General features: G+C 41.4%; 3 protein-coding genes across 6 annotated transcripts; 1 reads left to right on the forward strand and 2 right to left on the reverse strand.

Moving 5' to 3' along the window:
* Window positions 1-1,464: 1,464 nt before the first annotated feature.
* Window positions 1,465-3,187, forward strand: LOC113345042 (protein HAIKU1-like). The gene has a single exon (XM_026588907.1). The coding sequence runs from the start codon at window positions 1,777-1,779 to the stop codon at window positions 2,803-2,805; it is 1,029 nt and encodes a 342-aa protein (XP_026444692.1). The 5' UTR covers window positions 1,465-1,776; the 3' UTR covers window positions 2,806-3,187.
* Window positions 3,188-3,859: 672 nt separating this feature from the next.
* Window positions 3,860-17,031, reverse strand: LOC113345041 (transcription termination factor MTERF8, chloroplastic-like). 4 transcript variants are annotated; one of them, XR_003357979.1, is made up of 9 exons: window positions 15,876-17,031; window positions 13,388-14,794; window positions 12,962-13,287; window positions 11,894-12,503; window positions 9,628-10,340; window positions 8,079-8,368; window positions 6,439-7,156; window positions 5,179-5,834; window positions 3,860-4,443 (listed from the first exon to the last, which is right to left on the reverse strand). XR_003357979.1 is itself a non-coding variant. In XM_026588906.1 (2 exons), exons 1-2 carry the CDS (start codon window positions 16,968-16,970, stop codon window positions 15,020-15,022), a joined length of 1,143 nt encoding a protein of 380 aa, XP_026444691.1. In that variant the 5' UTR covers window positions 16,971-17,031; the 3' UTR covers window positions 15,008-15,019. The 4 variants fall into 4 exon arrangements, 1 of the variants encoding a protein (XP_026444691.1); XR_003357980.1 differs by lacking the exon at window positions 3,860-4,443 and having other exon boundaries at window positions 5,661-5,834; window positions 13,388-13,554; window positions 13,709-14,794; XR_003357981.1 differs by lacking the exon at window positions 3,860-4,443 and having other exon boundaries at window positions 5,661-5,834; window positions 9,628-10,292.
* On the reverse strand, window positions 13,107-13,688 carry LOC113345009. Its single transcript, XM_026588867.1, has one exon. The coding sequence runs from the start codon at window positions 13,686-13,688 to the stop codon at window positions 13,107-13,109; it is 582 nt and encodes a 193-aa protein (XP_026444652.1).
* Window positions 17,032-27,882: the final 10,851 nt, after the last annotated feature.

Below are 27,882 nucleotides of genomic sequence, written 5' to 3' on the forward strand. Positions count from 1 at the left end.
TATTTTAGACAAATGTGTTTCAGTTCCTGGTATTTTCTATTGTATGGATGCTTTTGTTTTTCAAATATGGTTATTATAGAATTGAGTTGTTCTGGTAGAATGTGGTTGATGTTTAATTGAATTTGTTGAGGAGTATATTGATGAATTTTGGTATGTAAAACAGAATTGCATGACCTTGATAACTGAGTAGATTGAATGATAAAGATAGGTAATGAGATTGATGAATACTTTGGTGCAATACCATTAGTAGAATTGGGTAGGAGATGGTGTGGTGAAGCTATGATTTTCATCCAGAGAAAGTTGATGATGTATGTGTTAGGCCCTTTTACGATGATACTGGTGAGTTTTCTAGCATAATTGAGATAAATTTTGATATTTCATAAGGTATTGTAAATGGTGAAGATCCTAGTAACCATAGAGATTGTAGATACAATAGTATTAACAGTAGTAGTATTTGTGATTCTTGAGGTTCCTACGATTCCTATGATTTCTGTGATTCTAGTAATAGTAGTGATGTTTGTGATTCTTGAAATGCTTGAGTCGTTTGAGAACTTTAGGTAATTCATGAGAAACAAAGCCGAGAGAGGAGAAGATGAAGTGAAGATTAGCAGAGTTGGGTTTCCGGCATGGAGACCTCAGAACCGGTGGAAACTAGTCGTTATAGAACCGTTGCTAAGATACAGGACAAAAAAATGGCTAGAAATGACCGGGAGATGGGAAAGAACAGGTGAAGGGTGGGGAGGAGAGAGATGGAGTCGTACATGGTTTTTTCCCTTCATCTGGTGGTCGAAGACTTGTATACACTTCAGTTTTGACAAAAAAGTAGAAATTCGATAAAAGTAGTAATAAAGTATAGGAAGGATCCCTTCACACTATCTCACACGTTGGACGTCATTTTTATGAATAAAAACCAAACCGTAACGGATTTGAAGCTAATTTTTTGAGGATATGTTCCTCTTACCAAGTTCTACATGCCTACCAAAAATGAGCACATTCCGAAATATAAAACCCCACAATCTACCTGTCTTAATTTCGACGACCAGAAATCCGTTAATTTTCAACGGCTCATTTTCAAGGTAGTAGATGGTGGTCTTATACGTTTTGGAATACGCTCATTTTCGGTAAAAACGTAAAGTTATGTAATAATAACATATCTCCCAAAATATTAGATTCAAATCCATAATGGTTTGATTTTTATTCGCAAAAATGACGTCCAACGTGTGAGATAGTGTGATAATAAAAATGTGAGGATACTTCTCGTACATAAGTGATAATTTACTACACAAACAATAATGGGCCTTTGCCTATAGATATTCTAACGTCCACCAGTGGAGACGTAAATCCCCCGTCATTTAATAATAAAATATCAACAACCATATCTCAGACACCTGCGCACATTAGCATCACCATCATTATTATTCAGCAAAAAAAAGAAATAAAACATCCCAAGAAAGTCAAAATCAACCAAATTATTTTTTGTAGTCAAATTCTTCTTTTACTGGTGTGAAGACAAATAGGAGAAAGAAGAAGCCAGAATCTAGGGTTATCATCTTCTTCTTCCCCAATTTCTTCTGCTGTCTTCTTGCAAAATCTGGAGTATACAGTTGAATCAATTGAAGCTGCTTTCAATCAAAGAAAAGGATGATGAAATCAAGGAGTAATTGAGAGCAGAATCAGTGGTAGGTCATTCATTCATTTGACTCAACTTGTTTGATTTTACTTTACTTGTTGATTAGACTTAGAAATTGAGATAGATTTGTGGATATTTGGTTGAGAATGGATGATGATAGGAATAGTAATAGTAATAGTAACAGTAGATATAATGAACATTTGGGGGTGAACAAATTGGGTAAAAACATCAGGAAATCTCCATTGCATCAACCAAACTTTGCAAACAACACCAACAATAAGCCACAACCACCACAGCCACATGTTTATAACATCAGTAAGAATGATTTCAGAAACATAGTTCAGCAATTAACTGGTTCGCCGTCACAGAATCAAACACAACCACCACCACCACCACCACCTAGGCCGACTAATAATCTTCCGAAACAAGCGAGTAATCGGTTGCAGAAGATACGTCCACCACCTTTGAGTCCGATTAATCGACCACCACCACCTCAGATTCATAACCAGGCTCCACAACCTCATCAGCCTCAGGGACAGGGTCCTCCTTTTAAAGGTGGTGGTGCTAATTTTGTTAGACCTGGTGGTGGACAATTTGGTCAACAACCTACTGGGGATGCAAATTGGGGGGGAAATGTTGTTGCTGAGTCTCCAATTTCAGCTTATATGCGGTACTTACAGAATTCCATGCTTAGTCCTAGATTTCCACAACCTCCTCCTCCTCCTCAACAGCAGCCTCAACTTCCTCAACAACAACCACAGCCTCCTCAACTTCAACCTCCTTTACCAGGTTTACTTCCTACACCACCACCTGTACCTCCTCCTTTTCCATCTCCAAGAGGGACTGCTCCTCCTCCTCCTCCTTTTCCATCTCCGAGAGGAGGGTCTGGTCCTGCGCTTTTGCCGTCTCCAACTTCTCAATTCTTGTTGCCCTCGCCAACCTCACAATTCCTGTTGCCTTCACCAAGTGCATACATGAGCTTTTTGTCTCCGCGTTCTTCATTTCCTCCTGTATCACCTGGATTTCCTCCTCTTACTCCAACTTTCTTTTCACAATTTTCTCATCCGGGGGTTCTGGGTCCTGGGCCACAAACACCAAATTCTCCTGGGTTTTTTTTCCCACCGTCCCCTTCAGGATATTTCCCTATGAACAGTCCTAGATGGAGAGATCAATAGACTTGTTTGGTGTAGTGTATGTGTGCTTGTATCTCTGTTTGTATCTTCTTGTCGTGGGTTTCTTTGGTTCGTATCAGAAGTCTTTGTTTGAAGCAAGCTGATGGTGGTGAACATTGAAGACTTTTGCATTGGGTACAGCTGAAACAAGAGAAGTGGAAGATAGGATATTAGACATGTCAACGTATTAGTTTGTAGACTAAATCAGGTACATGAATTTGTTGTATTTCGTATTGGTAAGTAGTAATTTTGGTTGTTAGATTGTGATTCAATTCTTTCTAAGTTTCCAGCTCATTGGAGAAGTCCTTGAGCTTTTGACCTTACATATGTACCATGTTATTCATAACAACAAAGAGTAAAGAAATTTAATCTCAACTCACTGTCAGAAGCTTTTTTTTTCTTCTTTTTTTTTTGTGAATGCTGTTGTAAGTCACTATATTCGTCAGAAATCCCATTAGGAATAATAATCTTTCGTTCTGTTTCCTCAAAATGAAAGTCTAGCATACTAGTGGGATATTTTGTTTGGCAAATTAGCAGCAATGTCTTAAGATGAATCAGCAGAGCAGGAAGCAGGCGAAACAGGTGATGAAGAAGATACTGATCTTGCAGCAGAGAGGAGTAAAAGGCATATGTTGGGAACTATGGCTTAACTTCACTAACAGCAGTGCTGCAGCCTGCAATGCTCTGATGTATTGTCCAGTTGCAGACTGTGAACATCCAGTTATTAAAGGATTGTGTCAAATATGTGGGGGTAGTGAATGATCCTTCTGCCGTGGCACTTGGCTATTGATCTCTTTCAGAATTCAAGAGGGATGAGTGTGAGCCTGATGGTGCACTTGCTTCTTAAGCGTCTTTATCGGCAGTTCAAGTGGGAGCCTGATGACAACCTCAACAGGTGAGGAAAACAGAAAGAGATCAATAGCTAAGTGCCAAAATTTTGAGGCAGCACAGCCAAGCTTACAGTAGTAGTCAAATTTTTTTTGACAGCTGTGGGATTTGAACCCACGCCCTTTCGGACCAGAGCCTGATTTGCTAATCATGTGAAAGACAACCAACAAAACCAAGCAAATTATCTTAAAAAAGACAACAGCATGAGTCCCTGTAATGACGTCATTCTTGCCAAATCTAATTCATGCTTCTTCTAGCCAAAACATAGTACCACTGTAAATTTGTGCTTTCCAGCAAAAAGGTGTAAAAACCATGGAATAACAAGAGCTCCGATGCCATGCAGTTCGTCTTCAATTTTGCTGGCAAGAGTACTGCAGCAACATCTCCTAGCACACTGAATTCCTATGAGCTTTGATGCCTTGTATTAGAACCTTCCTTTTTGTTTAATCTCACCTGTTCTGTTGCACAACATCAAACCAATGCCTGCGTTACGTGACTCAGCACTCAACATTCCACGATAGTATTTAAGTTTAGCTATGAAGACAAGAACGTTTGATATCTCATCACTAGTAGGATTTCTATAAATCCACATACTGAGTGGTCAAGTAGATAGCCAGCAAAATCTAGAATTACAAAGATGATCAATTTATGCACAACCAGGAAAAAAAAGAGAAGCTATCTCGAGTAATATCATCCACTTTCAGTATATCCTTGGCTCTTAACAACATTGTGGTCTTCTGAATTCTAAGCATCCTAACACAGCAAAGAAAAAAGCAAGTTATTCATACAATTTGTAATAAGGAATCTAACGCTATATCATCATCAATAGCATATAGAGATCATTCAGATCTTTTACCATTTCAAAGAGCCAGAATGGCATTGCCATGAACTGTTCATGTTCTTTATTCTATGTTATAGGAATCAAGAAGATTGTTTTGAACATCAAAATAAGCAAGACAAAATTATACCAGTCGCGACGACTTTACCTAATTAAATTCTACTTCCTTCTGTTTTACAACTGAAACTTGGTCATTCCATACGGATCTCTAGATATTCGGAGTTGCTAAACCCCAGAAAACTACTATCTACACTATGTATTCTTCTTCTTGTCAACATGTATGAGGCAAGAGACTGGTACACACATAATTTTCATTTGGGAGATAATAAAACGAGCATACATCCAACAAACATGCCAAGGAAAATCAGGAATAAACAATGTAATATAAGTCGGAACTGAATTCAGATAATCTACAGCGCATTTCATGTCCCTAACTGAATGTAAGAAAACTAAAACATACACTAAGTAGTTTTCTTGCTGTCAACATGTAAGTGGCAAGTACGCAAATGATTTTCATTCTGCAGACTATAAAAGATGCATCCATACAGCAAACACGCCAAGAAAAAGCAGGAACAGATAAAAGGGCCAACAACACATTCATTGTTACTAACTGAATAAAGAAATACTAAGTAGTGCAAGATGGTGTATACCTGCAACAGCTCATGGACTTCAACATCACACTTGATGGCAGCACTACCCTGCACTTCATTAGCTTTTTTTTCTTGCTTTTTCAGTACCTTCTTATTTTTTTGAGCTTTCATCTACTCTTCAGCGAACTTGCTTGACTATCTTCTAACACTTTCTCAACCATGGAAACAGCAGCAACCTCATCTTCTTCCTTGGACTTATCATGCTCTTACTTTTTTCTTTGACTTTATCAAAAGTTTCTTAGCTCTTTTGACTTTCTTTGCTTCTTCCACGGTATCTAAAACAAGTTTCCTCTTGATCACACTTGAATGACTATCCTTTAATATTTTCTTGATGATAGGGACAGCAACAACTACTTCCTCAGACTTATCCTCCTCTTCCTTCTTCGCAACACTACCTTGGACATCCTCCACTTTTTTCTTTGCTTTTTTCAAAACCTTCTAAGTTTTTTGGCTTTCTTCGTTTCTTCTCTCGTCTTCAACTCTTCCTCTTGTTACACAAGATAACTCAATGAAGCTTTTTTCTTAGGTTTGCCGCCTTGACTGTTGTCAACCACTTTTGCCACCTTAGATAGGGCTGCTACACTCTCTGCATCCCTTTCTGGACAAAAAGCTACTTCTTCACTTTCTAAGTTCTTCATGACACGGCTATCAGATTCCTGGTTACAAATCGAATATAGAACAGGTTACATATTTCAGACCAACTTGAAAGAGGATAAGGATCTAAATTGAGAGCATATAAGGCAAGGACATGATCGTGCAATATGGCAAAATAAGTTACAGATCATACAAGGCAAGGGAATGATGTATATTACAAAAGAAAATAGCATCAATTTTTAGTTTTTACCATAAACATCACGCATAAGGCTATATGTTTTTTTCCACAAACTACACGCAGCTGTTTCTGTTTCCACCACCTTCGGCTGTCGAAAAATATATTTCATCTCGACTATTAATGACGTATTTTAGTGTAGTTTGGGGTCTGATGAAGAATACACCTCAATTTATGTGAGCAATAGATAATTAAATTACAGAAGTAATCAACCAACAGTGTTTCCTCAAACACTTTCTGGCATAAACCAAAATTTCAATTTCTGTTACAATGAGACTAATTGGTGAAGATGAGTCTGTGAAATGGAAAAAATCTAACTTTATTACTAGGTCTCATATTGATTCTGGCCATTGCAATCACAAATGACAAATGGAACTTAATTGCAGCCTACAAATTGTACTAAACTTGTTAAGCAGTAAAAGATGGTATACCTGTAACAGCTCAGGGACTTCTACGTCATACTTGATGGAGACACCACCTTGCTCTTCATTAGCTTTTTTCTCTCGCTTTTTCAATACCTTCTTAACTTTTTTAGCTTTCTTTGACTCTTCCACCTCAGCTAAAGAAACTTTACGCTTCAGCGCACTTGCTTGACTATCTTCTACCACTTTCTCAACCATAGAAACAACAGAAACCTCATCTTCTTCCTTAGATTTATCATGCTCTTCCTTCTTCGCAGCATTACATTGCTCTTCCACAACTTTTTTCCTTGACTTCCTTCAGAAGTTTCTTAGCTCTTTTGACTTTCTTCGTTTCTTCCACGGTATCTAAAACAAGTTTCCTCTTAAGCACACTTGAATGACTATCTTCCAATGTTTTCTCGGTGATAGGGACGGCAACAACTACTTCCTCAGACTTATCCTCCTCTGCCTGCTTCGCAACACTATCATGCACATCCTCCACTTGTTTCTTTGCCTTTCTGGAAACCTTCTTAAGTTTTTTGGCTTACTTCATTTCTTCTATCTTCTTCAACTCTTCCTCTTGTTCCACAAGATGACTCGATGAAGCTTTTTTCTTAGGTTTGCCGCCTTGACTTTTGTCAACCACTTTTGACATCTTAAGTAGGGCAGCTACACTCTCTGCATCCCTTTCTGGACAAAGTGCTACTTCTTCAATTTGTGAGTCCTCCATGACACGGCTATCAGATTCCTGGTTACAAATCAAATATAGAAGAGATTACATATTTCAGACCAACTTGAAATAAGGTAAGAACCAAATCGAATATAGAATATATTAAATATTCCAGACAACTTGGTGAGATGAGGAGAATGCACACTTATTTATTAAGTAATAGAAAAATGTTTGATTAAGTAATTATTAAGATAGAAAGGTAATCCATGAACACTATTATCCGAAACCTTTCTGCCAGAAGACTAAATACTCGAGTGGTGAAAATTCAATTTCTGACAAAAACAAGACTTTTTCAAAATCAGAATCTGCCATGAGATCGATAAGTAGCGGATTATCTATTGGAAGCAAATGGTAGCTATGCATCCAGAAATTCATGGATCAAACCTATACCACAGATTGATCCAATGTGGTTTTAAGTTAAGCTGCCAATTTCCTCCAAAATACACCAAGAAAACAAGCATATGAAGTTTCCAGCAGAAAAAAACACACAAGTATACAAATAAGCACCAAACTTAATTATTAGGTCCCGTTTTCATTCTTGCCATTGCAAACAAAAAGAGCTTGATTGAAATCTACACACAATAGTAAATTTCTTAAAACCGAACAGCAAACCACGTGCACTTTTTCTATACTGTACTTCCTTTTGATTTCCTCCAATACACATGTTCTAGATAAACCGAGTTACTAGATACCAGAAAACTACTACCTACAGTCCTACTCTATATATTCTTCTTCTTGCCAAGATATAAGAGGCAAGCGACCGGCACATATTTGTAGAAAGAACAAAACAAGCATACATACAGCTAACATGCCAAGGAGACGCAGGAATTAACAAAAGGGTCAAGGACTACGTAATCTAAGTTCTAAATTCAGATAATCCACAACACATTTCATGTCACTAACTGAATAAAGGAATACCAAATAGTGAACTATGACATACCTGCAACAGCTCAGGAGCACTACCTTGCACCTCGTCCACTATTTTCTTTATCTTCTTCAAATCCTTTTTACGTTTTTTGGCTTTCTTCGATACTTCCTCCTTCCACAACTCTTCCTCTTGTTTCACAAGATCACTGAAGATTTCTTGTTAGGTTTGCCATCTTGAGTTTTGACAACCACTTTTGCCTCCTTTAGTAGGCCTGCTAAACATTCTGTAGCCCTTAATACAACAACTTTCCTTAAAGTTGCTTCTTCATTTTGTGAGTCTCCCATGACAGGCCTATTAGATGCCTGGTTTTATATTTGATACAAAAGAGAGTACATATTTCAGACCAGCTTACAATAACCATAAGAATTTTAATGCTAACGGAATGTATCGCTAGGTATCTTAAAATTGAGTGAGTACAGCTGCAGAATAGTAAATAGTGGTCTACTGTTCATGTTTACAATAACTCTGAACAGTTAGTATGTGAACTATCCACTGAAATGGTACACCTACTGACCTACATTCACCTAAAGTATACCCTAACTAATTAAATAGGGTAAGGCTTCAAATTTGAAAACTATAAAAAGAACCAGAAAATGTAGATAAAGTAAGTGCAAGCTCATAATTTATAAAATAAAATAGCATCCAAGTAGAAGAACATGATCTTATAATATAGCAAAATAAGAAACAGATAAGGCAAGGGAATGATCAGAAATTCAAGTATTTAGCATCAGTTTATAGTTCTTGATTTATATTTATCAAGAAAATAACATCAGTTTTTAGTTTTTACTACAACCATCATGCGTAAGGCTAGATGTTGTTTTCCACAAACTACACGCAGCTGTTTCTGTTTTCACCACGTTCGGAATTGTAAATTATATTTCAGCTCGACTATTCAAGAAATGTTTTAGTGTAGTCTGGGGTCTGAAGAAAAATACACCCCAATTTATGTGAGCAACAGATAATTAAGTTAGATTAGTAAACTATCAACAGTGTTCCCTCCCAACCCTTTCTGGCATAAAACTAAAATAATCAAGTGGGGAGCATTTAATTTCTGATACAGTGAGACTTCTTAATTGGCAGAGAGGAGTCTGTGAAATGAAAAAATCCACGCCAGACCTTAGACGTCCACAGACCTCATTTAAATAAGTTTGAATAATTAGTAGGCAATATCCATTAAAGTTATCCGTGAATAAATTACCGTACCACAAAGAATGATTTAATTTTAAGTCATCCTGCCAATTTCCAAACATAAGAGCTTTCCTAACACTAAAAATGAAAAAACAAGCACCTAACTTTACTACAAGGTCTCATATTGATTCTGGCCTCTGCAAATGCAAATGGAACCATATTGCTGCCTACACATTATACTAAACTTCTTAAAACCAAGCCACACTAAGTAGTTTTCCTGCTGTCATCATGTAAGAGGCAAGTCACGGATACACACATAATTTTCATTTTGGAGAGCATAAAAGAAGCATACACACAGCAAACATGCCAAGTAAAAGAAGGAAGGTCAACAAGAAATAAAGGAATACTAAGCAGTAAAAGATGCATGGTATACCTGCAACAGCTCAGGGACTTCTACATCATACTTGATGGCAGCACTACGTTGCACTTCATTAGCCTATCGCTCTTGCTTTTTCGATGCCTTCTTAATTTTTTTAGCTTTCTTGGACTTGTCCACCTCATCTAAAGAAACTTTACACTCGAGCACACTTGCTTGACTATCTTCTAACACTTTCTCAACCATAGAAACATCAACAACCTCATCTTGTTCCTTAGACTTTTCATGTTCATCCTTCTTCGCACCACTACATTGCTCTTCCTCTACTTTTTTCTTTGACTTTTTCAAACGTTTCTCAACTCTTTTGACTTTCTTTAATTCTTCCACAGTATTTAAAACAAGTTTCCTCTTGAGCACACTTGAGTAACTATCCTCGAATATTTTCCCGATGATAGGGACACTAACAATTTCTTCTTCCTCCTTGGAATCATCCTCCTCTTCTTTTTCCGCAACACTAACTTGCACATCCTCCACTTCTTTCTTTGGCTTTTTTAAAAGCTTCTTAGGTTTTTTGGCTTTCTTCGTCTCTTCTATCTTCTTCAACTCTTCCTCTTGTTCCACGAGATCACTCGATGAAGCTTTCTTCTTAGGTTTGCCGGCTGGACTTTTGTCAACCACCTTTGCCACCTTAGGTAGGGAAGCTACACTCTCTGCATCCCTTTCTGGACAAACAGCACTTTGTGAGTCCTCCATGACACGCAATCAGATTCCTGGTTACAAATCGGATATATAAGAGATAACTTATTTCAGACCAACTTGAAAGAAGGTTTAGGTAAGAACCAAATAGAATATATAAGAGACTAAACATTCCAGACAACTTGAAAGAAGATATGTTTGATTAAGTAATTAAAATACAACGATAATCTATGAACAGTATTATTTGAAACTTTGATTAAGTAATTAAGATAAGGATAATCTATCAGCATTATTCTTTGAAACTCTTTTTGGCATAAAACCAAATAATTAAGGGGAGAACATTCAACTTCTGAAGAAATTCAACTTTGACAGTAAGAGTTATTAGATCTCTTTATCATTCGTAAGATGGATGTACATGTTTGGTTAGACGAATCCCCAAACAGAAGTCTGTGCTATGAAAAAGTCCACATCAGAGCTGAGTGGCCCACAGCCCTCGTTTATGCGAGTAATAGAAGACTAAGTTTGAATAAGCAGTGGGTTATCAATTAAAGGTGTCTATGAAAGCAAACATAGAGAATGAGTTGTAAATCACGCTGCCAATTTCCTCAACAATTTACCAAGTAGAAACGAGCATAAAATTTTCCCAGCAAAAACAAACATAAGTATTCAAAGTTCAAACTAGCACCTATCGTGATTATTAGGTCTCATCTTGTTTGGTCATCCCATACACATGTTGTAGATAGACTCGATTATTAAAACCCCAACCAGATAACTACTACATATATGCATTCTTCTTCTAGTCAACATGTATAAGGCAAGTGAAAATACGGTCATACTTTTCATTTTTGGAGAGAATAAAACAAGCATAAATACAGCTAGCATGCTAAGGAAGCAGGAATAAACAAAAGCGCCAAGCAAAGACTGTGCGAACTAAGTTGTAATTTCTGATAATCTACAGCACATTTCATGTCACAAATCAAGTGGAAAACATTCAATTCCTGATAAAACAAGTATAAAACTCGAAATGTCACATAAGATGGATAATTAGCAGGTTATCGATTACAAAATTTATTCATGGATGCAAACATAGCAGCTACAATATCCAGCAACTAGAAATTCATGGATGAAATTTGTACCGCACAGAATGATCTAATGCAGTTTAAAGTTAAGCTGCCAATTACCTCAACGACTCACCCAGTTGAAATAAGAATATAAGCTTCCAAGCATAAAAAAGACATGAGTATTCAAACAGGCACCTATCTTGATTCTTGCAACCTACACACAGTACTACATTTCTTAAAACCGAACAGCTAACCACACACTTTTCCTAAATTGCACTTCTTTTTGTTTTATAACCAAAATTTGTCATCCGATACACATGTTCTAGAGAAACTGAATTGCTAGATACCAGAAAACTACTACCTACACTACAAATGACCGAAACACGCAAACTTTTCATTTTGGACTGAAGAAACCAAGCATTCAAACAGCTAATATGCCAAGGAGAATCAGAAATAAACAAAAGGGCCAAGTAAAGACTATGTGAACTAAGTTGTAAATTCAGAAATCTACAGCACATTTCATGTCACTGACTGAATAAAGGAATAATAAGTAGTGAAAATGCTACCTGCAACAGCCCAGAAGCTTCTGCGACAGACTTGATCGTTCCACTATCTTGCACTTCTGCTACTTTTTTCTTTAACTTTTTTTCTAAAGCCTCCTTGGGCCCTTTGGCTTTCTTCAACACTTCCACCTTATCTATACCAACCCTCTTGGGCACACTTGATTCACTATCTTCTAACTCTTTCCCAGCCATACAGACAACAACCATCTCTTCTTCTTCTTTCTTAGCCTTATCCTTTTCTTTCTTCTTTGCACTAAATTGGTCGTCCTCTAATTCTTCTAATTTTTTTAGATGATAGTCAAGCAAGTGTGCTCCAGAAGAAAGTTGGTTTAGGTGCGGTAGAAGAATCGGAGAAAGCTAAAATGATAACCTTCTTTTTCTTTATCTTTTTCATAACCTTCTTAGGCCTTTTAGCTTTCTCCGATTCTTCTACCGCACCTAAACCAACTTTCTTCTGGAGCACACTTGCTTGACTATCATCTACTACTTTCTCATCCAAGGGGACGGCAGCAATCTCTTCTTCCTCCTCAGACTTATCCTCCTCTTCATACTACACAGGACTACCTTGCAGGCCTTCATCCATGACTCGCCCATTAAATGCTTGCTTATAGATCTAAATACAAAAGAGATTTTATACTTCAGACCAATTTGAAAGAAGATAAGAGCCAATAAGTGAGAAAAGGAGAATACACCCTCATTTATGTAAGTAATAGAAACTTGTGTATAGTACTTTAAGTAAGTAATTAGCATGCATCGGTGACCTATAAATAAGTGGAGAACATTCAATTTCTGAAGTACATTCAATTCTGATAAATACGAGAAACTCTTGGTCATTAGGAAGAAGATGTGTATAATGGTTAGGCTAATCTGCAAACACAAGTCTGAGAAATGAAAGAGTCCACATCAGAGCTGAGCGGTCCACATACCTCGTTTATGTGAGTAATGGAATACTACAGCTAGCCGGAAACACAATGTACACTAAAAACTGTCAAGAGATTCTGACAATCAACATCCCGTTGATCATTTATCACTAAATGTTTACAATATAGTAAAAAGGTAACAATGGTATACCTTCATAAGTTCCGGAGCTTCTTCCTCATACTTGATCACATACTTATCAAAGAACCATTCATCGGTCATGGCTAGAAATGGATATATGTGAAATTGACCATCAATTGTGAGACCCTTAGAGACTAAACTTCGATAAACAGAACATCTAGGTATGATCCTCTTCTCCAAGCAAAACAGTTGGCACTTTGGCAATATGCGATGAACTAATACCCATTCGATTCACAAGATAATCCATGATGGAGCTTATCTTCTTTACAGAGTGCATCATAGAAAAAGGACTCAACATAAATGCATGTTGAATTTGTTCTTCTGATAAACCCCATTTCCTGTAAGCATTCAATTTTGTTTCCCAGGTTGATTTAGTCATAGCTGTGATTGCATGAATAGCACGCATAAATGCATATTTGGAAGGATCAAAACCCATACCTCTAATCTCTTGCAGAATCTCCTTAAATCTAACAGTGCTAGTCATTAGTGTCGTCGGTCTGTTGATTAGAAACTTGACAATATTTGATTGAGGGACACCTTCATCTCTCAAAACCTGTATGTTGAGCATCGCTCTCTCGATCAATTCTACAGAATTCTTTGAGCGTCTGAAAACCGGAAACAGATATTTGTCAGCACCCACGATCTTCTTGACGAAATCGAAAAAAGGAATGATATGGTTTTCTAAATCTCTAGTTTGAATCGAAATAATCGAATTTGGGGTTTTATGAGGATTACACATTAGAAGTAGTGGATTCTTACTGATGATTTTGGAGATGTCTGATTTAGTAAACCCGTAATCTTGGATTTGATGCGGTTTCGAAATTAAGATTCTTAGAAGCAATGAGAGCTTGTTTTTCACATGAATTCATCAAGTAAGACACCACAAATGAAGAAGAAGAAGAAGGGTTTTGGGATGTAAGATCTGAGCATAGAGAATGGGGTTTTGGATTTTCTCCATTGCATACGGAAGGAGACATTGTTGAACAAATCAATGGAAGGATTAGAGAAGTTATAGGGTTTTGGAATTTATCGATTTTGGGAATGTAAACATTTGCTATAGAGATTGTGCGTCTTCCATCCACCTCTTAAGCAGGTCAGGGGTTCGACCCCTACGAGGGGAAAAAAGGATAAAATTTGTACACATCCAGATCATAGCTTAGTGATATCCCATCAACTCTGTTAAGGAGGAAGACAGTTTGGAATTTGAAAAAAAAAATCCTGACGATTAACACAGTCAGTGAAACACGCTACATAACCGGTTTTCTCGAATGTAACAGGTTTTGCCGGATGCGGAACTCTTCTCTGCGAACATTCGCAACATTTACTATCACAACCGAAGAAATCATCTTCACATTTTTTCCACTCCATTTTTCTCTGACGGACTAAATTCTAAATTTAACAAGTTCTTGAGTCTTGATTCTCTCTCTGTCTGAGACACACACTTTGTTTCTTTCAAAATTCTGATGGAAGGAGTTCCTCTCAGCAAATCATTTACAGTTTCTGCACTGCCTAGCACATGAAGCATTGGCATTCAATCTGAGTCATAATTTGAGACCAAACATCACAGAGAAAGTCATGAACATGGAAAGAATCTTTGCACTAAGAAACAATAACCGTCGTCATTCTTTCCATTTGGCCCTGGTGACTGCATAAGGTAATATTTGCCAGAACTGAACAGAGTACCACTGTGAATTCAAGTTTTCCAGCAAAGAGATACGTAATACAGAAGGAATAACAGAGCTCCGCTGCCATGCAATTAGTCTTCAACTTTGCTGCTTCAGCAACACCTATGAGCTTGACGTCTTGTGCTAGAATCCTCCTTTTCATTCAATTTCACCTGTTTCACTGCATAACATCAAACCAACACCTGCATTAGTTGACTCAGCACTGAACATGATACAACCCGCTATGATAGTCTTAGGTTTATCTATGAAGATAAAAAAAAAAAAAAAACAGTTGGAACCTGACCACTAGCCTAATAGGATCTCCATGAATCTGCCATCTTAGTGGTTAAGTAGATAGCAAGCTAAATCTAAAATGTCAAAGATGATCTATTTCTGCACAATAATATCATCCGCCTTCAGTGACTCTTAACAACATTGTGGTCCTGTAAACATCCTAACGCAGCAAAGAGAAAGTAACCGATTAACACAGTGTGCAATTTGGAATCTAGCACCATATCATCGTCGATAGCATACAGAGATCATTCACATCTTTTACTATTTCAAAGAGACAGAATGGCATTGCCATGAACTGTTAACATGTTCTTTATTCTATGTCAAAGGAATTGAGAAGATTCTTTAAAGAAATAAAACAAAACCAAATTAGGAAAAGAAAGAAACATAGCAATCGGGACAGGGCATCAGATTCAGCACTGGTGATATTATCCAGTATCTTATACATCCATTATTAGCAGCCAAATCCTTTCGTACGAACAAATATTTATTGTTAGAGAGTAAACCATGGATAAACAACAGTGGGTTTTGGCATTACCAGTTCCCCGTACACTTATACATGTCAAATTTTCAACGAGATATTTGGATGAGAACGTTCTGTAAAAGGTTTTAGAACTCAATGGAGTTGCACCAGCTTCAAAATATGAAGGGACATTCACTCATATGGGAATATTTTAGATGTAATCTAGAATGCACAGAGTATGACTGTGCACAACCAACAGATGCTATTGTGTAAAACATAAGTGATCAGGTCTCGTCAGAAAGCTCCTAAGCAGGGGAAGTGCAATGCCAATTTGTTATCCTCGTGTTAGGAATTAGCTTACAGATACAGGCTATAGCTAATCGTTCCAAAGAGAAGTTACAGCAGCAAACATAAAGCAAACTAAAACTGCCAAGAAATTCTGATAATCTACATCATGCTGATCCTCACTAAATAATTATGAAATAGTAAATAGCTCAGAATGGTATACCTTTGATAGCTCCGGTTCCAAATACTCGAGCACAAACTTGTTCAAGAACGACTCCTCTGACATGGCTACAAGCGAAGATATGTGAATTTGATCCTTATCAATGAGACCCTTAGAGACTAAACTTCGATAAATAGAACATCTGCGCATAATCCTCTTCTCCAGGCTATAATTCAAAATCATAGGGCATCTAACAATAAGCGATGAACTAATACCCATTTGATTCACAAGGTAATCCATAGTCCCTGATATCTTCTTCTCCGAATGCCTCATACAACAAGGATTCAACATAAATGCAAATTCAATCTGTTCTTCTGACCAATCCCATTTCCTATACGCATTCAACTTCTTTTCCCATGTCGATTTACTCATTGATGCGGTTACATGAATAGCACTAAGAAATGCATATTTTCTAGGATTAAAACCCATACCCTTAACCTTTTCCAGAATGCCCTTAAATTTTTTAGTCTCCATCATAAATGTCCTCGGTTGGTTGATTAAATACTTGACAATTTTCGATTCATCACCGCCTTCATCTCTCAAAAGCTGTATGTTGATCCTCAATTTATCGTCCACGTCCGCAGGAATACACGTTCTTTGCAGAATGCGGAATACATCTCTGTCAGTACCAACAATCTTCTTGGCGAATTTGAAAAATGGAATGAAATGTCTTTCAATACTTCTATTTAGAATCCGTGGGTTAGTAGATAAGACATTTGCAAGTTCAATAGCAGTAATATCTCTAGATAATAAATAATCAAATCTGGGTTTAAGGGTTTTGTGAGGATCTGATAAAAGGATTACTGGATTCTTGGTGATTAATTTTGTGATGTGGGTTTTACTGAATCCGTGAGATTCAAGGAAAGTAAGAACTGAGTTTGGATTCGATATGGGTTCGAATTGGAGTTTCTTTGATGCGGATTTTGCTTGGGTTTCTGATAATCCACAGGAATTTATCAAGTAAGAAACTTCAATCGAAGAAGAAGATGAAGAAATGGATCTGACCTTTATATGAAGCACGTACAGAGAAAGCGGCTTTGAATCTCCTCCAGTACGAACCCTGTTTCGGATCAGTGTATTGCAGAGAGAACGAAACATTTTTTTTTCTTTTAAGAAATCAGAAGAAACTAGGGTTATGGATTTAGACGTTTCGGGCGAAATGGCTTGCCAGGGATATGTAGAAAAACACATCACCCTACCCACCAACATAAATACAGGCGGCCACCCGGTCCGTCTATAGATGGAGCAAACGAATAGTCCAGTTGTAGATCATTTTCCTTCACCCCGTAGGTTTTTCTTTTTCCTTTTTTTTTTCTTTTTTTCTTTTTTAAAGCCTCAAATTTTCATTAATATGGAATTACTTACAATAACGAAAAAAAAGTGCAATGATTACATAATTCGCAATTTAAAGAACCGAATAATGAAAAAATCACTAAATATCCATAATATAATAAGGAATTTGATGTGATTTTAATGGTTTTTAGCCATTTTGTTTGATTAACAATGGTATCAAACCATTGTGGTTGGTGTTCACCATAGAACTTAGATGTTTCCATGGGATAGAAATAATATGCTGGAATTGCTCCGATCGACTTCAATATTTGTTGATCTTGTCTCCAAAAGAACTGATCAATACTTTGTTGAAATAGATCGTCCTTGATAATGAGTTCGATGATAACACAAAACCACCAAAATACGCCTGTAAGGCTATTAGATACCAGTGGAACAGTTGTTGATGGTGGTTTTTAGCTAGGGGTTAAAATCGTAAAACCTTAGTCAGACAGTGACGTCACATTTGAGTAATAATGTCGCCACTAGCACATTTATTGAACTATTCAACATGTCTGCGTAAAATTACTGATGTACCTTTTTTATATGCCATGCTCCACGGCAGAGCCTTCGGTACTGACTGACATCATCTCTGCACATGCCAGTCGCGCATGCTATCCAAACGTGCCAATCACGCGTGTCACATATTTTAAACTAGGGTTTCGACACGCTAAACCCTAATAGCCACATCTCCGTGCCAAAGGCATGCCAACCATGCCAGTCGCACCACCGTGTCAATGGCATGACATGCCAGCCGCACCACCGTGCCAATGGCATGCCATGTCAGCCACGTCTCTACGCCAAAGGCATGCCAACCACACCACCGTGCCAATGGCATGCCATGCCAGCCACATCTCCACGCCAAAGGCATGCCAACCATGCCAGCCGCACCACCGTGCCAATGGCATGCCATGCCCACCACATCTCCGCTCCAAAGGCATGCCAACCATGCCAGCCGAACCATCGTGTCAATTGCATGCCATGCCAGCCGCACCACCGTGCCAATGGCATGCCATGCCAACCACATCTCCGCGCCAAAGGCATGCCAACCATGCCAGCCGCACCGTCGTGTCAATTGCATGCCATGCCAGCTGCACCACCGTGCCAATGGCATGCCATGTCAGCCACATCTCCGCGCCAAAGTCATGCCAACCATACCACCGTGCAAATGGCATGCCATGCTAGCCACATCTCCACGCCAAAAGCATGCCAACCATGCCAGCCGCACCACCGTGCCAATGGCATGCCATGCCAACCACATCTCCACGCCAAAGGCATGCCAACCATGCCAGCCGCACCACCGTGTCAATGGCATGCCATGACAACCACATTTCTGCGCCAAAGACATGCCAACCACACCACCGTGCCAATGGCATGCCATTCCAACCACATCTCCACGCCAAAGGCATGCCAACCGCACCACCGTGCCAACGGCATGCCATGCCAGCCACATCTTCGCGCCAAAGGCATGCAAACCATGCCAGCCGCACCACCGTGCCAATGACATGCCATGCCAGCGACACCTCTGCACCAAAGCCATGTCGTCCATGCCTCCATGTCGCTGGCTGCCAAACAAAGGGTTGCGACAATCAACGACCACCCTTCCTTGTGAGATGAAAATCTCAGCCGTCCAAGTTCGCCACCAAACGCGTGGAAACTTTTGGACCAATGCCAAGCCCTAATTTTGTCCGTGCCTAAACTATGCCAAAACCCTAATTTTTGCCGCGCCTAAAACTATGCCAAAATCCTAGCTTGGTCGCGCCTAAACCATGTCAAAGCCACGCCGGCTATGCCTCCATGCCGCTGGCTGCCAAACGAAGGGTTGCAACAATCAACGGCCACCCTTCCTTCTGAGATGCAAATCTCAGCCGTCCAAGTTCGCCACCAAACGCGTGGAAACTTTGGCCCAATGCCAACCCTAATTTTGGCCGCGCCTAAAACTATGCGAAAACCCTAATTTTGGCCGCGCCTAAAACTATGCCAAAATCCTAGCTTGGCCGCGCCTAAACCATGCCAAAACCACGCCGGACATGCCTCCATGCCACTGGATTCCAAACGAAGGGTTGCAACAATCAACGGCCACCCTTCCTTCTGAGATGCAAATCTCAGCCGTCGAAGTTCGCTACAAACGCGTGGAAACTTTTAGCCCAATGCCAAGCCCTAATTTTGGTCGCGCCTAAACTATGCCAAAACCCTAATTTTTGCCGCGCCTAAAACTATGCCAAAATCCTAGCTTGGTCGCGCCTAAACCATGCCAAAGCCACGCCGGCTATGCCTCCATGCCGCTGGCTGCCAAACGAAGGGTTGCAATAATCAACGGCCACCCTTCCTTCTGAGATGCAAATCTCAGCCGTCCAAGTTCGCCACCAAACGCGTGGAAACTTTGGCCCAATGCCAACCCTAATTTTGGCCGCGCCTAAAACTATGCGAAAACCCTAATTTTGGCCGCGCCTAAAACTATGCCAAAATCCTAGCTTGGCCGCGCCTAAACCATGCCAAAACCACGCCGGACATGCCTCCATGCCACTGGATTCCAAACGAAGGGTTGCAACAATCAACGGCCACCCTTCCTTCTGAGATGCAAATCTCAGCCGTCGAAGTTCGCTACAAACGCGTGGAAACTTTTAGCCCAATGCCAAGCCCTAATTTTGGTCGCGCCTAAACTATGCCAAAACCCTAATTTTGGCCGCGCCTAAAACTATGCCAAAATCCTAGTTTGGCCGCGCCTAAACCATGCCAAAGCCTTGTCGGTCATGCCTCAATGCCTCTGGCTTCCAAACGAAGGGTTGCAACAATCAACGACTATCCTTCCTCTTGAGATGCATATCTTAGCCGTACAAACTTGTCACCAAACGACTTGTGGCAATCTCTTGGCTACGGTGCCAACTCTTGGCCACGGTGCCAAAGCCCTAATTTGGCCACGCCAAAGCCATGCCATCCATGACTTCATGCCGCTGGCTGCCAAACGGAAGGTTGCAACAATCAACGACTATCCTTCCTCCTGAAATGCAGATCTCAACCGTACAAACTTTCCACCAAACGACTTGTGGCAATCTCTTGGCTACGGTGCCAACTCTTGGCCACGGTGCCAAAACCCTAATTTGGCCACGGTGCCAAAGCCCTAATTTGGCCACGCCAAAGCCATACCGTCCATGCCTCCATGCCGCTGGCTGCCAAACGGAAGGTTGCAACAATCAACGACTATCCTTCCTCCTGAGATGCAGATCTCAGCCGTACAAACTTTCCACCAAACGACTTGTGGCAATCTCTTGGCAACGGTGTCAAATCCCTAATTTGGCCACGCCAAAGCCATGTCGGCCATGCCTCCATGCCGCTGGATGCCAAACGGAAGGTTGCAACAATCAACGGCTATCCTTCCTCCTCAGATGTGGATCTCAGCCGTACAAACTTGTCACCAAAAGACCTGTGGCAACCTTTGGATGCCAACTCTTTGGCCACGACACATACTTAGTTATGCCAATTCTTTTGTCACGACACCAAACCCTAATTAGCCACGCCAAGAGCATGCGCAAGCCATGCCAGCACCGTGGCTACGCCATTGGCTACCAACGGAAGGTAACCACAATCAACAGCTAACCTTCCTCTCAAGATGCGAAATCTCGGCCATCGAAAGTCACCACCGAACCGGCAAGCCTCTCAATCTTAACTTCCCAAACAATAGCAACATGCTACACGTTTTCCACGAAAACACTCGAGACATCAAAACATGTCACAAACTGGGGGATGCTCATCAGGTTATTGGTCTAGAGGTTTACAACGTGCGCCGTACACTAGCCCGTTACAAGAAAGTGTCATAAGAGTGAAACGGTTAGTAAACACAAGGAGTAATGGTGAAACGTTTCCTTCATTATGGAAACATCAATTCCAGGCGTTATCTGTTACCGCTTTCTTCCATTTACTCAACCGTTTCCACTTCTTACAAGACCAGGGTACGTTTCGTTGCGACTTGTATAAATAGGTCTCACCTATTTCCACCAAGAACAAGTTTTTGGTCAGGAGAATACAACACTCAGAAATCACTTGTTAGCTTCCCAATATGCTAGCGCTTCACTTTCTGATACAAGTCGTCGAATAACCACTCTTCCAGAATCAACTATTCTGTCTCAACACTCTCTTCGCTTCCCTCCCTAAGACCAACCCTTCTCCTTCACTTTGAGACCGAAGCAAGTCTGGAACGGCCATTTCTTGGTTTAGGACGGAATTGTACAGATTGATCTCTCGAATCAAAGTACTCCCTTGCAGTACATTATTTAGGGTTTAGACTCGTTTCTTTCCCACACACACGAAATTACCGAAATCAGCAGAAACCATTTTCACCCTCAAACAATTGGCGACCATAGTGGGAGATCAATCTCTCGGTTGCAATATCGATTTCCAATTTTCTGTTTCACCTTTCAATTCCAGTTTCAACATGGTAGAACTCAGATCCGGGTCAGCAACAAACCCTGAGAACACCAGCACGGAACCCGTCCCTGGTACTGACACTATTTCCTGTGACATCAATATGTCACCTACTAATCCCAGCAGCACGAAAAGCGCTCCTCCAGGTGTTACACCACCAATCATCAGAGCCAGAGCTGCTGCCGCCCCTAATGTTTCTACGCAGACTACTAATCCCAACAGCACGGAAAGCGCTCCTTCAAGTGTTACACCACCAGTCACCAGGGCCAGAGCTGCTGCTACCGCCCTTAATGTTTCGTCGAGTATGGCGCCTCCGGTTACTCCGCCATCAGGACTAGAAACCGGAGGAACCAAAGAAATTCGTCCTCATGTCACCATCGCTCATTTGATGGAAAGAAAGGAGGTTCTTGCTAGATCCCAGACAGACATGGTTTCGACTAAGAAAGAGGTACTTGTCTTTCTCAAGACCCCAACGGAGCGGTTACCACAGGAGTCGCGATATCCAGAGTCGATGAGGAACACCTCCAATACCCCTGGCGCCGGCACCTCAGCAGGGCACACCTTTGCAGACGAAGAAACTCGTGCCAGAACCCCATTGTAGAGAAATCAACCGTCCAATTTTGTCACGCGAGAAGATTTGGAGCAACTTCTTCGGAATCGAATCAAAAGTGATGATATAGACATGCATCAGCATCAACCCCCTTACCCGCCTGAAATACAAAGAATTCCTCTTCCAAGAGGATACTCTTCTCCTCAATTCACTTTATACGACGGCACCGGGAATGCACGTGAACATATCTCTCGATTCCTGGAGTCCCTAGGCGAACATGAGTACAATCACGTTCTTCTTCCGAGGGAGTTTTCGAAGTCGCTTACCGGAAGAGCATAAATGTGGTACAACAACATCACACCAAACAACATCCCCCACTGGGGTGCCATGGTTACGGCTTTCTACAAGAAGTACTTCTTCGTGTCTGATAAAGTTACCTTCTCGGATCTAGGAAGGATGTTCCAACGAGATTACGAACATCCAAATGATTTTGTCAAGAGATTCAAGGTTCAAGCGCTAGACTGTCACGACCCAAACATGACCGAATAACAATTGGTGAATCCCTGCATCAACGGTATGGATCTCATCTATCGTTCCTTACTAGAGAACCTGCGGTTCTAAACATTCTCTGAACTCCATGAGGTATCCAAACGATCGGCCACGACAGCACCATCATTGTTAGAAAAAACCAGGCCAACCAGAGGCGAAGATGCATGCGAAACTCGAGGAAGTAGGCATCTCGTCAACAAGCAATACAACGTCGGTCCCTCCTTTGTGAGCGTAGTAGACGAATGAGGAAAAAGGAAGGGCCCAGCGGCAGACCAACAGCCTAAACGCGCGACACCGGCACGACGGGCTGCTCCGCCACAGAGGACCGCCGCCAAAGTTCCCATGCGTCATCACGAAGCTGAAGAAGATGTCCTGGATTTCCCGTTCCCAATCGAGTAGGTGATTGAACTCTTAGAGGCATGGGTCCAGGATGACGTCATCAAACTACCACCTCCCAGGCGCCCACCGACCAAAGCCGAGATGGAAAACCCCAAATACTGCCGCTACCACAGGTTTTTTCACCATCCGAACAGTGACTGCAACAGACTGAAGCATATCTTCAAGGAGAAATTCGAAGCAGGGGAACTTCAGGTGGGAAACGAAGGAGTACATAGAGATCCACTTCCAGTCAGGAATTGCGGGATCTCTGGGGACTCCATACACGATACTGTACAATCCATGATGCATCATGTATGAGAAATTCTCTACCTTTCCAAGGCACAGCGTCAAGATATGTTTACAACCCTCAATCGTGTTGTGTTGGGCAAACGACTTTTTTCTTTTACGGAAGCCACGCCAGGAGCCCAAGCCCTTTTAGGGAAAGATGTCGAAAAACACAACTGGGGACTGTTGATCACGGCCTATCTAAGAGGCGTTGAGCTCGACAACGCACTGATCTACACGTCCTCTGACTTCATTGTCGTTACCATCAAGACTCTGAGAGATGCAGGAATTTTGAAGCAATAGGCTACCCACTCCCCAACCATGGTCAATAATTCAGAAGGAGAAGCAATGAACGCATACGGCTACATTAACCTCGAGATCAAGGTGGGAGACGTTATAACGCATAGCAAATTCTACATTGTCAAAGAACTAGGTTATGACATGATCCTGGGGTGCTCGTGGGTATTTGACAACGAAGCAAAATTGGTAGCATCCCCTCTGCCAGTGTCGACACCCGAAAGAGTTTCCAACAAGCCTTCCAACCTGCTACCGTATCAACAACTTACCAATAGAACTCGATCACCCGGACAAAGTCCGCTGGCGCTCGCTCATAGATTCCAAACACAAGTAAGTCTGGTCAAACAACCTTCTCTACAACCAGTCACTTCTTCTCTTAGCCCGTCATGGGGGACTTGGTCCGATTATCAGTACGGAAATTGTTAATAAATGTAAGTGGAATGTTGGGCCTTTCAAGCGCTTCACCAAGAATTTGGAAGTTGCAATCGAAGATGACGAGACCAAGAGTCAATCGGTTACACGACGCCCAAAGTTTCAAATTGGAGACATGGTAGTCAAGGAAATCTCATTTTAATTCGGAAATATAACGATAAAGATAGCTGTTCGGACTGATTCACCCGAAGAAAAGGAAGACGAGCCATATCTGGTGGAAGATGTTCTTTTAGCGGTTACTGCAAACTCATCAACACTGACAAGTTGGAAGGCATAACAGTTCACTCGCGATGGCTCAATCCCTTCAATACCTAAAGCACGGTGCTACTTCCTCCTTCAGCGTTCTTCCTTTAGTATTTTCTTCAGCGATTTCCCTTTCCACTCAATATTTGTATTCCCTCCAAGATGAATGCACCGCTTGCATTCTTAATTAAGTTTCTGATTTCTATTTGAAGCATACTTTTCCTTTCAAACGAGTTTTCTGGATCTAAAAAAAAAACAAATAAATCTGAAACATCGTGAAACCATTACCCATCAAACCACGACCAGAAAAGCCGAAACCTTGCAAAAAAATACTTTAACAGAAACTTTGAAGGGAAAATATACAAGGAATCATCAGACGACAGGAAAGGTAGGGAATATCAAACAACTTATTTTGATGAAGGTTTTGGATTCTTTCAAAAAAGAGGTTTTATTCAAAGAAGCTAAATAAGCGGAATGTTATTTGGTGAAACCCTAACTTTGCCATGAATACAAAGAAGATAAAAATGAGTTTGTGAAACGTCAAAGCGGATACACGCAAAAGAGAAACGGCAAAAAGGGAAACTAGTCATCGAAAGTAGACGCTCGGATCTCCAACGCCTCTGTCAGAGCCCTTTCAAGCACTTTCCCCAACAATCTTTCAGACAACAAACGTTCCATTCAGAAGCCGCCTCCGTAACAACAACTCCAACATCCCACCGAGAAACCGCCTCAACAACAACAGTTTCCGCCTCCTGTCTAACACCCACTTCGACAACCATCTCAGCATATGCCATCACAGCTTCTCCAACGTCCTTGACAGCAGTTTCGGCGTCCACTCCAAAAGTTTCTTCAGTTTCGCCAACCATAGCGGCGTCTTCCTCGGAAGTTTTTTCTGCGGGATTTCGAGGATATCCCGGTTCATCCGCACCAGAATCAAGGATTATGACACCATCTCGGGAAGGGAAATTAAAATGGCTCTCCCCTAGAAGTTTCACAGACTCAGTCTTCCGTTGTTTCAACCGAGAGGCGAGTCGTTCAGCCCTAGCACTGGGCTGTGAAGAAGTTTCGTCGCCCTGAGGTATCTCAACGCGCTAGGATGCTTCACCATCTCCCCGCTTTTCCTCCATGTCCACCAGAGTCATGAAATCCTGAGCATGCATCTGCATTCCACATAAATAGGTGGAAGGCATGTCCTGAATAATTTCGACAGCTTCACGAAAGAGAGAATTAATTCTGTCCAATGCCTCCTCATGAGAAGAAAACCAGTTTTCGTCGATCCTAAAGCTTATCTCCGAAGATTCAGAGGTACGGTTGTCACTGGAAGATCCCATTATGTATTAAAAAATCAAAAGATGGGATAAGTTTTCGCCCTATTTGCACCCGCAATCTACATGAACAAGAAAACAGAGTGACAAACCAGGAGAAAGCACGAGACGATACCTGTAAAGAGGATAGACGTGATTTCAAGACGATCTGTACGAACGAAGGATTCAAGATCACCTTTTATATTCAGCAGAGCGATGAAATCCAAAAAAGGAAAACTTTCTACTAGTCGTGAATTAAGGCGTGATATCGGCTGGAAAAGATATTTGTCAATGCGAGTCAATTAGGGTTTGATAAAAAAAACGTAGAAGTACGTGTTTGGAACACACTGGCCTGCGTCATCGCTTCTGCTCTACTGCCAGCCCCGGAACTTAGAAGTGAAACCGGCAGTATAACATGAGGAGAAGAGCTAACACCTTTCATATGGACGTGATACTTTGGGATATGAATAAGGAAAGGATTTCATATTTGAGCCACGCATGGAAAGAGGCAACCGGGCTTGCAAGCGACGCCAACAGTCTGCGCCACGTAAATCCAACAGCCTGCGTCATGCCAAGCCAGCACCGTGCCAAGCCAGCGCTCATCCCAAGTCGATCCAACGCTATCGGCTCCATTCCAAGCCGACCAACGCCAGCGGCTCCGTTTTAAGCCACACCATGCCAACGACTTGCCAAGCCAAACCAGCAACGCTAACAACTCCGTGTTCCCCAGCCTAGCCAAGCTGACGCCAACTGTTTTCATTCCAGACCACAACCACCACTACCACTCTGCGGCCTAGCTAGCAGCACCACGAGCAGAATCTACACAAAGCCACCAACACAAGAATCATGAATTAACTTACCTCTCGAAAAGGTTAGACGGATCTTCCTGACCATCTTTTCATGACCTGCCATTTTGATTTTGTCCTTGTCTGTCACCATCTTATGCTTACCTCGTAACAATGCCCCTGTTGCGAGCTAAGCATGGGACTAAATGTTGATGGTGGTTTTTAGCTTAGGGTTAAAATCGTAAAACCTTAGTCAGACAGTGACGTCACACTTAAGTCACAATGTCTCCACTAGCACATTTATTGAACCATTCAACATGTCTGCGTAAAATTACTGGGGTACCTTTTTTATATGCCATGCCCCACGACAGAGCCCTCGGTACTGACTGGCATCATCTCTGCACATGCCAGCCGCGCATGCTATTCAAACGTTCCAATCACGTGTGCCACATATTTTAAACTAGGGTTTCGACACGGTAAACCCTAATAGCCATATATCAGCGCCAAAGGCATGTCAACCATGCGAGCACCACCACCCTGTTAATGGCATGCCATGCCAGCCACATCTCCGCGCCAAATGCATGCCAGACGCACCACCGTGCCAATGGCATTCCATGCAATCCACATATCCGCGCCAAAGGCATGCCAACCATGCTAGCCGCACCACCGTGCCAATGGCATGCCATGCCAGCCACACCTCCGCGCCAAAGGCATGCAAACCATGCCAGCCGCACCACCGTGCCAATGACATGCCATGCCAGCCACATCTCCGCGCCAAAGGCATGCCAACCATGCCAGCCGCACCACCGTTCCAATGGCATGCCATGCCAGCCACACCTCCGCGCCAAAACCATGCCAGCCATGCCTCCATTCCGTTGGATGCCAAACAAATGGTTGTAACAATCAACAGCCACCCTTCCTTTTAAGATGCAAATCTCAGCCGTCCAAGTTCGCCACCAAACGCGTGGCAACTTTTGGCCCAATGCCAAGCCCTAATTTTGGCCGCGCCTAAACTATGCCGAAACCCTAATTTTGGCCGCGCCTAAAACTATACCAAAACCCTAATTTTGGTCGCGCCTAAAACTATGCCAAAATCCTAGATTGGTCGCGCCTAAACCATGCCAAAGCCATGCCGGCCATGCATCGATGACGCTGGCTTCCAAACGAAGGGTTGCAACAATCAACGACTATCCTTCCTCCTGAGATGCAGATCTCAGCCTTACAAACTTTCCACCAAACGACTTGTGGAAATCTCTTGGCTGTGGTGCCAATTCTTGGCCACGGTGCCAAAACCTTAATTTGTCCACAGTGCAAAATCCCTAATTTGGCCATGCCAAAGCCATGCCATCCATGCCTCCATGTCGCTGGCTGCCAAACGGAAGGTTGCAACAATCAACGATTATCCTTCCTCCTGAGATGCATATCTCAGCCGTAGA

Source organism: Papaver somniferum, unplaced genomic scaffold (assembly GCF_003573695.1).
Source record: "Papaver somniferum cultivar HN1 unplaced genomic scaffold, ASM357369v1 unplaced-scaffold_80, whole genome shotgun sequence".
NCBI lineage: Eukaryota > Viridiplantae > Streptophyta > Magnoliopsida > Ranunculales > Papaveraceae > Papaver > Papaver somniferum.